Genomic DNA, 11,697 nt, shown 5'->3' with positions numbered 1-11,697 from the left:
ATGAATGTATGTGTATTTGTGCGCATGTGCTGTCAATGGGTGTGTGCATGTGTATATGTTTGTGAATGGTGGGTGTATGTATGTGCTCTTGTGAATGGATCGATATAAGTGAGTGTGCACGTAGAGAAATAAATATGAGTGTGTGTGTCCTCCCCTGCTCGAATTTCTAGCAAAAAATTGAACAATTCTTACGATAGTAACAATGAGAGTACAGCAGTGCTTAATTTGGGTTTGTTGTTTCCGGTGCTGAGCACCGGCACTTATTTGTGAGTGCCGGGGCTTATTCTTATGCCTCAAGCATTTGCTGCGAGAAAAAGACACATATGAGAAAGACGGAAGAAGGAAAAACTAAAAAGCGTTATAAAAGGGCAAAGTAGAAAGTTGCAGGATGAGCTGAAGGGGCAGGGGTGGCAGTAAGTGGATTGAAGAGGCCCGAGATTGCTTCAGGATTACGCTGCCTCAGTATTCAGTGCTGGCAGATTTAATTACAGCAGTCTCGTGTTTAAGAGAAGGGCTTTGAGCACCGGCACCTCTTTATTTACAAATTAAGCACTGAAGTACAGTAAACACCGAAAGACATGAAATTATATTTGGTTTTAGCAGAAACAGCTACTAAAATTAGTCAGATATGACACAAACGAGCAGAGCCCAGTGGTCATGCATTCTGAAAATTAACTGACAGACAACTCCTGTAGTTCTCAAAGTACATGGTCAGTCTGAAGTCTTAAAGCCGTTGTGCAGCTCTCCATGTGTGACTGTGCACTGCCTCTCTGCCAACTGTCATCAATTCCTGCGGTGGTGACAAGGAGGAATGTGAAGATTCATAGTGAGATACCACCAATTTGTCAATTTTAGGATTTAAGTGGCTGTCTCTAAAAAAATAAAACATAAAAAGTTCCCGCTTGTGGAGTAATCTGCTTAAAATAGGACCTATTCAGAGTTCACGAATTCAGTAATGTTTATAGGATGGAAAGTAGCAATGGATATTTTTGGGGGCAGTGGGATAGAATGAAATCTGGATTTTCTTGACAGGACACACTTTACATGACAATAACTGTTGGATGATTCCTAAATAGCAGGATTCACAATTACCCTTATCATGACAGATCTGTTTTGGAGGGAACGTCTGTTCTTATTTCTGTACTCTAAATAACCAGACCTGCTGGAAGCGTTTCCTCACTAGGGACTCAATTCAACTTTAGCCAGCGGCCAACCACATTCTCAAAGGCTGGCCACCATCACTACTGCGACGAATGCCTGGCTGGAACCTTTATACTTAAGCACTGAAGGTAGAGCAGAATGCCGAATGGGCCCATGTTTTTTTGGGCCTTGCTGGTTATTATTATTTTTTTGCTTTTCAGGAAACAAATTCCTAAGGCAGGAATTTACTCCAACATAACACAAATACAATAGCCCTCATGCACATTGCTTTCTCTGTACCCAGCATGGCCATTAAGTATATTTTCCTGCTTAGGCCCAAAATGCCTACACAGTAGGTCACACGAAAGGAAATAAATGTAGTGATGGTCATCTTGCCCTAAACAGAAACTATAAATGAAAAGGTTTCCCTTGCAGTCATCTTGTAAATCAGTGAATTTCCTTGTACTAGAACAGTATGGAGTGATCCATGTTGCTGTAGCCTTGAGTAGGAACTTAGAGGACAAAAGATAAAAGGCACAATATACGTTTTATTTACATTTCATTGTGATATTTTCGGAGTGAATGTTTTAAAAAAATTACCACAACAACCAAAGTGATGTCAGAGCAGTGTGAACTTGGGACATCCGAAAAGCCCTTTCCTCTCTGTGAGTCTCTGGTTTCAGGTCTTTCACAGATTCTCCAGATGCCCAGTCCAGTCTTGGCTCAGCCAGTGACTGTGTGTGTGACTTCAGGACAGCCAATGACCTGCATGCGCATCTGACCTCAGGTCTGCCACTGAGTCTCTGTGTGAACGAAAGTTCTCTTTATCCTGAGTTTCGATTCAATCGTGGCACTGCTACAAAAACTCATTGTGTGACTAGAGCAAGTCTCTTGCCTGTCTCATACTTCAAAAACGGTCTCATTAACAGTCCCTTTGCCTCGTACCCACCCCAACTGAGTTCCACCATTCTTCTTCCATTTTGTACAGTCCACGTAAGCTTGTTTACAGCCAAACCCTGCATAGAAACCCTACGGTTTCTAAGGTTGTGATGTGTGATGTCACCGCCTTTACTCCACAGGATGACCAGGAGCAGCCCCTATCTCAGGGTGCCCTTCATGCTGGAGTTTCTGTGCAGATACCGAGCGGGTCCGTCTTCGCTCCTGGGGGGCTGTGATGGATTCACTCTGCAGGTAGTACAGGAGCACCTGGACCTGAGTCGACAAAGGGCAAAGGTTATGCAATGGTCAATTTCTGTAGCACACATCATAAAATTTTCTCTAGGTGCTTTTTGTTATCCCTGAAGATGTGCAGATGTTATGACGACTGGGCACTGGCGAAAGGTATTCTCTTTAAATCAAGTTCCTATGTGATACATCACAGCTGTCCGCACCTGAACATTTAGTGGCAGAGAGAGGTAATCACTCACTCATTCATTCATTCATTTATGGTTTTCTATGAGTAGGCCATATCAAGTCGATGTCATAGCATGTTGCTTTTGAAGTAGAGGATGAGTTTATATAGGTAAGCCAGTATTAAAATACATGTATGTAAAAACAGTCAAATTGCAGGCAAATGTGCTGAACACGACAAGAATGGATCAAACGAGGGTCACTAGTAGTACTTGCAGGGGACTACCATTGACCTTGGGTTGATCCATTCCTGTCACTGGCACTAGGCCCAGCCACACAAGTGGGGAAACGTGTTTATCAGGACAAGAGGGTATCACTGGGTGGATTCCTGCGGATTCTGAATGTTTATGTCACAGAAATGCAAGGAAAATGTGTGAGTTTATGCAAAGTATGAGGTTTGCAGGGCACTGTGGGTAAGAAAGCCTTGTGGGATCCACACCATGATCAAGACCCTGTAATCACTTGTGTGTCTAGTTTTAAAAAATGTCTGCTGTCGGTGGGTTTCCATGGGTAGTGGCTGTGAAAGGCCCCAAATAATGCAACTAACCCCCAGCTCTGCACTGCTGATCTCTCCATGTAGTGCTTTAGGGCTTTTCGTGCCACAATCTCTTGGCCCACCCAAAGAAATGGGATACTGTTATTATCTGGAGACATGTGGGATCTCTAGGTGGCACAAAATTTGTGAATCCCAAAAGATTCTGGAACTTTCCCACAGAGATATGGAAGAAAAATGTGTATTTTAGTAAAAGTTTAAGGTTTGTAAGGGCTTCTGGGTAAGAAAATCTGGTGTGAGCCACGCAAGTCAGTGCACCCTGGATTCCTCTGGGTGCCTAGTATTCCAACACAGGCAGGTTAGCTAGGTTACCATTTGTGTCGGCTGAGCTACGGGAAACAAATCAACAGCTACCCACATAGCAAAAAAAAAAAAAAACGGTCAGTTCTCAGTGAAAAAATGTGATGTGTCCATGTTGAGTTTTGGGCCCTTTCGTGTCATGGACACTAGGCCCTCCCACACAAGTGAGGTACCATTTTTATCAGGAGACGTAGGGGAATAGTATGAAATTTGTGGCTCCCCACACATTACAGAAGTTTCCGTCACACAAGAATAATGAAAATTAGTATTTTTTGTCAAAGTTTAAGGTTTACAAGGGTGTCTTGGTAGGAAAACCAGGTGAGAGCCATGCAGGTCACCACAACCCGCATTTCCCCTGGTATCTAGTTTTAAAAAATGTGCAGCTTTGCTGTGTTTTTCTAGCTGCCGGCTGAACTATGGCCCACAATCCACAGCTTCCCACATTGCAAAAAAAGGGTCAGTTTCCAGTTCAAAAATGTGACAAGCCCGTATTGTGTTCTGGGCACTTTCCTGTTGCAGGCTCTCTGCCTTCCCACACAAATGAGGTACCATTTTTATTAGGAGAGATATGGGAACGCAGAATAGTAGAACATTTGTTATTATCAATTGGATTTCTCTTAATTTGTGCCTTCCAAATGTAAGCCAGAGTGTGCCCTCTGAAACTCATCCTAGAATGGGGACCCACAAATTCAGAAATGTATAGGTACCTACTGCTTCTAATGCTGGCATCTTTTGTACATTTTGGAAATACGTAGAGTGCCTTCATACTCTTTTTTTCACTCATTATATTTTACCATATGAATTGCCCTATTCTCGGCATACAATAAAAACTGTTGTAAGGTGCACCTCAGTTGTTGGCTCTGGGTACCTCGGGTTCTTGAACAACCTAAAAACCCTGTTTATCCCCACAACCAGAAGAGTCAAGCGGATGTAATGGTATACTGTTTTTATAATTTGGTCATTGTGACAAGAAGTTACAGGCACAGATGTCACAAATTGCCATATTTTCCTACTCATTTTCAATATTATTTATTTCAAAAGTTAGTTAATTTGGGAAAAGCTTATGTGATCTACTGGAAATGACCCCTTGCTGAATTTAGAGTTTTGTTTGTTTCAGAAAACTATAGCTTTCTAGGAACACCACAAACTGGAAGTACGTAGGAAATACAAAAATTAAGAAAAATGAACGACGTCTTAGAAAAATGCCAAAACTGTGGTAAAAGAAAATGTTTTTTCCATGGAGCTCTGCATGTTCCTTATAGCTGGAAAATGGTGATTTTAGATAGATTTTTGTTGATGTAATTTTTAGGGAAAAAAACAGACACTTTTTTGCTAAACACTTTTTTCCTATTTAAAAAAAATAATCAATATGTAGCTATGTTTTGGATGTTTTCTCTGTCCCCTCCTGGAAATCCACAAACCATGGGTACCTTTGGAATCCCCGTGATGTTGGGAAAAAAGAGTGCAAATTTGATGTTGATACCTTATGTGGAAAAAAGTTATGAAGGCCTAAGCGTGAAATAGCCAAAAAAGGTCTCAGCACTGGGGTGAAAAAGCCTCAGCAGTTATGGAGTTAACTCCTACTTACATTGATGTTAGTAGTTGATAAGGGTGAGTTGCTATTAGAGCATGCCTATATTACAAACTGCCAATTGTGATAGAATACCCTGCAGTCGCCTGCCTTTGGGATATAATTTTATTTTATTTAGAAATGATTGTGCTCCGAAAATGCTGTATCATAACCATGTTTTCAATTATAATGCTGCCCATGTACTTCTGGTTGGGCAAGTACATTTGATTATCTGTCAACATGATGAAAATGTATTTAAGGTACATTCAATATAATGATTTGTATGAAACTTTAAACAAAGTAAAAAACATAGTTACTTTTTTCCCACTTGGGGCACACATTCGGTGATAATGGAGCGTAACAAATGTTGCTGTTTTTCTGCACTTGTTTCAATTCTATGTCAGGACTGGAGGCTCCGATTCTGCTTCTCTTTCTTTACTTTAATTTTAACAGCAGCCAATCAGAAAGTATACACAGAAAAAACTACAAATCCCAAGTGTATCCACAACATGTGATAACTATAGAGGCAGTCCCCCTATATAACGCTGACAACCATGAAACAACTCCTCTTTCTTTGCAGCTTCGCAGCCAGTTACTTGCTTTTTGATTTATCTTTAAACACTGTGTATATTTGTGATTGTGACTTGTTTTTTATTGGTTCTTTGCGATTGCGCTGTGTGCACATTGTTATAATATTTCTTCTGGTGTTTGGGAGTGTCGTTGCACCTCCCGGAGGCGGCCGCTCGACTTGCGTCCTGCTTTTGGTAGAGCAGGAGCAGGGGAGTGAGGACGCGTGGTGATGCCACGCAGTCCTCTTTCGACTGCACATAGCTTGTTCTACTGCGCATGTGCGGAGCCCCATAATTATCGAACACGCTGAGACGCGTGTCCTCATCTCGTTTAAGCTTTTGGCTGTGCTTTTCTCTCTGTTATACGCCCCAAGTGTGCTCTCCTTGGGGATGAAACCATTTTTACACAGGATGGACCTGTTTATATTTGGGCAGAGCTCCCTCTATGTACTATTTGTGTTTTAACCTGCTTTCAAGGCTGGTATTCTGCCCACTTTGTTCTGCATCACCTAGATTTCTGCTTCTTTGGAGTTGTATATTTCTATCCAGTCAGTATGGCTGCCTATGAGGACCAAGGAGGTGATTAATATTATGTGGATGACCCTGCGGGATCCTTTGAGCAAGATCTTGTCTATGCCCTCGATGCTGGTGTGCGTCATAAAGTCAATCAAGCCTTGGTCCAGGGTATCAGGCCTATTAAACACCATCTCATTGGTCTTGCCAAGCAGCAGGGATGGGTGGCCACCTCATGGTCTCAGATAGTCGAAGATCCCTCCCTGTCTGGCGGCTCACAGGCCCTTAGGCCGGATAAGAATCCCCATGCTGTGGACTTTGAGAGTCTTATCAGATCCCTGGCCAGGGATCATGACTAAAATGCTTCTGCTACCTCAAAGTCTAAGTCTAAGGAGGATATGGCTTCCTCTTCCTCAGAGCATTCCTCAGACCAGCAGGATGATCCCCCCGAAAATGAAAAAGAAGACGCACAACACCAGGATGATTCTACTCCTACCCCAAAAGTTCTTACTTTTGAACCGGAGGACATTGTTGATCCCCGCTCTACTCTATGGTTGCCTCCTGCGGAAGTAGCTGACTATGTGGAATCCCACATTAGGCATGGGTTCGAGAAGGAGTTTCGTTCCAGATTGCATTCAGAATGCCCAAGACCAGATTTCCCCTCTAAGGTGACAGAGACACCTGAACTGGATCCTACTCTTGTCACATATTTGAAAAAGATTTCAAAGGATCCAAAGAAGGGGATCGATCGCACCTGGCCTGGTTGCCAGGCCAAACTTCTAGACGTGACTGGTCCATTGACCAAGATTTTGGAGATAGGGTTTCAGGCCAAGGATTCTGGTGATGCTATTGACCCCGATGTTCTGGTTGATTGGGCACAAAGGGCCCTATGCTTTCTAGGGAATGTTAATTGTGCAATTTCCAATGAACGTCGTGCACCGTATTGATAAAAATGGAGCCAAAGTTGTCAGACCTTGCTTTATCTGAGTCAGGTCCTTTGGCTCAGGGTTTGCTTTTTGGTTCTCCTTTCCTCAAGGAGCTTTCGAAATTTGCAATTGTAGCCTTAAGTGGGACAGGTATGCCCAGACGTGGGTCCTGTAATCCTCATGCCACTGGAGTCAAGCTAGCCTGGCTGAGGAAGGGTGATACCCAGAAACCGTTCCCAGGATGCTTGTTTCCAGATCAGGGAAGGCCTGGCCTAGCAGTTCGGGCTGGACTGTTCCCATGGGGAACAGGGTCAAGACTGATTTGCATATGGCTGGGTCCAAACTGGAATGGCATAGGTAGCAAAAAATTATGGATTTAGGCCCAGATCTCTGTACTGGGGGTGAATGTTTGACATTGTTCAGCATTCCATCCATCACTTGTTCTTTTTGCAATTCTAAATTTGCGGCAACTTATGCCAATTTGGACAAGGCCCAAGGGTCTATCAAGAAGGTTCTTTGCCCACTTTTTCATGGGGCTGGATGCTACAGATGGTGAGGCTTTGGCCATTTCAGCCAACAAGCTCCTCAGCGGGGATACTATCATCAGGGGAGAGGTGGTTTCGAAGACTTCAATTCCTGTGTGTCCACCTTCTACCCTTCCTGCCCGAGAGCAGGTCGCTCCAGATTCTGCAGAGGGAGCTCTAGAGGCACTCAATTCTACTCCCAGAATGCAGGATCTACAGGTGAGCCTAATTGTAAGCTGAGAGGTTGTTTTAGGGGGCAGGACAGGGTGTTTCCTGCAAGCATGGCGCAAGATTACTTGCAACTCTTGGGCTTTGGAGACTTTTCAAGGCCTCAAGCTAGAATTTTTCGAGTCCCCATCTCAGACGTCTCTTCCCCGTCCAATGTATTTTTCCCTTCAAGATCGCAATTTCATTTCCGCAGAAATCGCATCGCTTTTGAAAAAAAGTGTTGTCGTTGAGGCTTCCATTCATCCGATGGGGTTTTCAGCTTTGTATTTTTAGTGGACAAGAAGGAAGGTGGTGGCTCCACCCTTGTGTTGAACCTCAAAGAGTTCAACGGGTGCTTGGCTTATCGGCATTTCAAAATGGAGGGCATCTACTTACTGAGGGATATTCTTCAGGAACGAGACTGGATGGTTCGTTTAGATTTAAAGAATGCTTACTTGCCCATTCCTATTTTTCCTCCCCACCGTTGATTCCTCCAGTTTCTGTGGGAAGGCCTTTGTTACAAGTACAGGGGTCTTCCTTTCGGCCTCTCATCGGCCCCTTGGTGCTTCACAAAGGAGATGAGGCCAGTGGAAGAGTTCCTCTGTGTTCGAGGAGTCCGTCTTATAATTTACCTCAACAACATTCTCTTTATGGCTCAATGTCCCCGTCTAGTCCTCAACCATCTGGAAAGGTCCATTTCTCTTTTCCAGAGTCTGGGATGCATTATCAATGCCCAGAAGTCAGTCTTAATTCCATCTTAGAGGTTGGATTTTCTGGGCTTTTGGGTAGATTCTACTCTGGCTCAGTTGATCCTTCCCCCCCAGAAGATTCATCTGATCAAGTGAGAATTGAGGTTACTGCTGTTCAGGCAGACTGTATCATTGATGGCAGTTGCCCGCATTGTGGGCCTGCTCTCTTCCTCCATTCAAGTGATCTTTCCGGGTCCTCTACACTACAGGGCTCTTCAGAGATTGACATTTTTTCATCTTCAGAGAGGTCTCAAATATGTGGACCAGATTCCCCTTTCAGAGGAGGCTCGCTTGGAGAAGCGTTGGTGGTTAGACCACATGGAGCCTTGGAATGGCAGGGCCATTTTTGTTTCTTCCCCAGAGATTGTGATAGAGTCGGATGCCAGTCTTTGGGGCTGGGGGGCTCATTGCGGGTCGGTTTCCACAGGGTGCCTTTGGTCCAAAGCAGAGCTGGACCTCCATATCAATTTTCTGGAGGTTCTAGTGGCCTTGTTTCCAATCAAGAGCCTGTCTCCTGTCGAGACGAATTGTTGTATCCTTCTTCGTATGGACAATATCTCTGCAGTGAGATAGGTCAACATATTGGTCGAGACCAAGTCTTGCATTCTAGCGGAGATTGCCAAGGACTTTTGGCATTTTTCTCTACAGCACCAGATTTCAGTAGTAGCGGAATACCTACTGGGGAGCAGCAATTCTGTGGCAGATTGGCACTCTCTCACCTGTGGGATTTCAGGGACTGAAGGCTTCATCCCAAGGTCTTTTGAGTTCTCTGCTCCCTGTGGGGTCCCTTCTCGGTAGATCTGTTTGCATCCCGCCTGAATCGGCAGATGAAGAGATTTTTCAGCTGGAGGCCAGATCCAGAGGCACTGGTCTCTGGGTCTGGGCTATGCGTTTCCTCCCTTCTTGATGATTCCCAGGGTTTTGGCTCAGATCCTTTTTTCAGCAGGCAGATCTCATTCTAGTGACTCCTCTCTGGAGGTTCCAGGCTTGGTTTCCGGTAGCTCTGGAGTTGAGTTGCGACCTCCCGATCTTGATTCCGTTCCGACCCAACCTCCTTCTGGATCACCTGGCCCCTCCTCATCCTCTAATTCTCTCAGGGCAGCTGGCCCAGTGGCTTGGCATCTTTCAGGGAAAGATGGAGTATCTCAGGACTTTCGCAGGATTCTTCCGCTTTCATTGCAGGATCCTGGTCTTCCAGTACCCACAATAGATATGCTTCTGCTTGGAAACAATGGTGTTCTTGGTGCAGTGCACGGAATGCTGATCCGTCTTCAGCAGATTGCAGTCTGGTACAGAATTTTTTGTCCTCTCTAGCTGCATCCGGCTTGGCTTATAGATCGGTTAATAATTATTGGTCGGCTATTTCAATGGGTCATTTGCCAGTGGATGGTAAACCTGTGGGGGAATTACCCATTGTTTGTAAGCTTTTGAAAGGCATAAGGTTGGCTAACCCCCTCATCCGCGTTATTCTACCCTTTGGGATGCGAATATAGTCGTGGCTGGCTAATAGATTCCTTTCCAGGAAACAGCTTGTGGCCAAACTCACTATGTTATGTTTAATCTCCTGCAAACGGGTTTCTGATGTTAGGGCTGTGGATTTGGCGGGTAGGGTTTTTTCTCCTGAGGGAGTAACCTTTTCTGTTTCCCGTCGTACTAAGTGTAATTTGAAATCTGTTTCCTATCCTAGTTTTGTAGAAAATCCCAAATTGTGTGTAGTACAATGTCTAAGAGATTATGAGGTACATACAGAAGAATTTTATTGTGTTATGGGGGGACAGTTATTGATATCATTGGTTAAACCTTATCACCCTGTTTTGTCTGCCACTCTGGCCAGATGGGTTTGCTGGCTCTTGGGCGAAGCGGGCATTAATATTTCTAAATCTGGCACTCATTCAACTAGAGGGGCCATGGCCTCAAAATCTTTTGCCTTAGGTTCCCGATTAGAAGACATTTTAAGAGCTGCAGATTGGTCTTCTGAATCTACGTTCCAATCATTTTATTATAAACCTATTGTGGATATTGCTTCAGTGGTTGTGGGTCAGCTTTAAACATGCATAATCGGAGCCTCCGGTCCTGACATAGAATTGAAAAATTCTTAACGCGAATGTAAATTTTTTTTTTATTGTACTTCGGGTACTGCCTGAAACAATTTCTGTGTTCGCAATGCACCTTTCCTCCTCATTTCATGCCCTTCTAGTCACGTGGATCAGCACTCTATGTGCACTGTTGGCATGGTGCTAGCTGCCTTCAGTAGAATGCTGAACCAGTTGGAAACTTCACGTAAAAAATAATTCTAGAAACTCTTGTGAATGGAGCTCTGGGCAGACAAGCGCTTCGACTGTGTACTCATGCCTAGGAAAGAGCAAGCTAGGGCAGCCGTGCTATTGAATTGTGACTGGCCAGTCAGAGGTCTAATTTCTGACTGACAGTAGTAGAGTGGCATGTAATGTCAAAGGTGGAGTGACGCGTTAAGTTATGCGCTCACAGATGTAAAAACATGCAACGCTAGCACCAAGCTAAAATCTTCAAACGTTGCTCCATGCATCTGTGCTGAAGCATTCCTGCTAAGATTTGAGGGATGGTTCAGAGCACCACTCTGGACAAATCCAAGGCCTTTGAAGTTTACATTATGGAAGGGAAGCTCAAACAAGGTGCCTTCACAAGGTTAAAGATCAACATCTGGGCCTGGCAGCAAGTCCATGTGAAGAAACCTGACACTACTCCGAGCCCCAAAGAGTGAAACACAATGCCACATAGGGCAGAAGTGCCCAGGAAGAGGAAAGGGAGGCCTGTAGTGGATGCATGCAACAGACAGCAGAACCACTGAAAAGTATTATCAATGAGGCCTATGTCATCCACACACCAGCAGGAGTAGAGTGGAAAGATATTTGGTGACAGCACTATGCTAAATCGTCAACCCATGCCAACGGTCTTCACTCCTTGCCAACGGTCATCACCCCAAACCAACTGTCTTCAACCTATTTTCAACGGTTGTCATCCCCCACTAGTGGTCTTCACCAGCAGTTGTATAGAAGACATGAGGTGTTTGAGTCCATCGAACCGTCTGCCGTTGGCAAGAGTTTATCATCATGTCAAGACAGTTTAAGGCCCATATTTATACTCTGTTTGGCCGGATTTGCCTCATTTTTTTGTACGCAAATCTGGCACAAACTTGACTCCATATTTATATTTCGACTCTAGACCCGCCTAGCACCAAAATATTGGAGTTAACATCA

At 44.2% G+C, this 11,697-nt stretch overlaps 1 protein-coding gene across 2 annotated transcripts in view; it reads right to left on the bottom strand.

The window, feature by feature from the left end:
• Positions 1 to 1,670: 1,670 nt before the first annotated feature.
• The window catches only part of LOC138304375 (active breakpoint cluster region-related protein-like), a 248,501-nt gene continuing 238,474 nt past the window's right edge, over positions 1,671 to 11,697 (bottom strand). The window contains exon 23 of one of the 2 annotated variants that reach the window (XM_069244361.1): positions 1,671 to 2,352. In XM_069244361.1, the coding sequence (XP_069100462.1) occupies positions 2,209 to 2,352 (144 nt within the window). In that variant the 3' untranslated portion in view covers positions 1,671 to 2,208. The remainder of the gene's footprint in view (positions 2,353 to 11,697) is intronic. The other variant, XM_069244362.1, reaches the window with a different exon arrangement.

Source organism: Pleurodeles waltl, chromosome 7 (assembly GCF_031143425.1).
Source record: "Pleurodeles waltl isolate 20211129_DDA chromosome 7, aPleWal1.hap1.20221129, whole genome shotgun sequence".
In the NCBI taxonomy this organism is placed as follows: domain Eukaryota; kingdom Metazoa; phylum Chordata; class Amphibia; order Caudata; family Salamandridae; genus Pleurodeles; species Pleurodeles waltl.
Note: the sequence above shows the minus strand (reverse complement) of the source record. Positions and strands in the feature narration are given on the sequence as shown.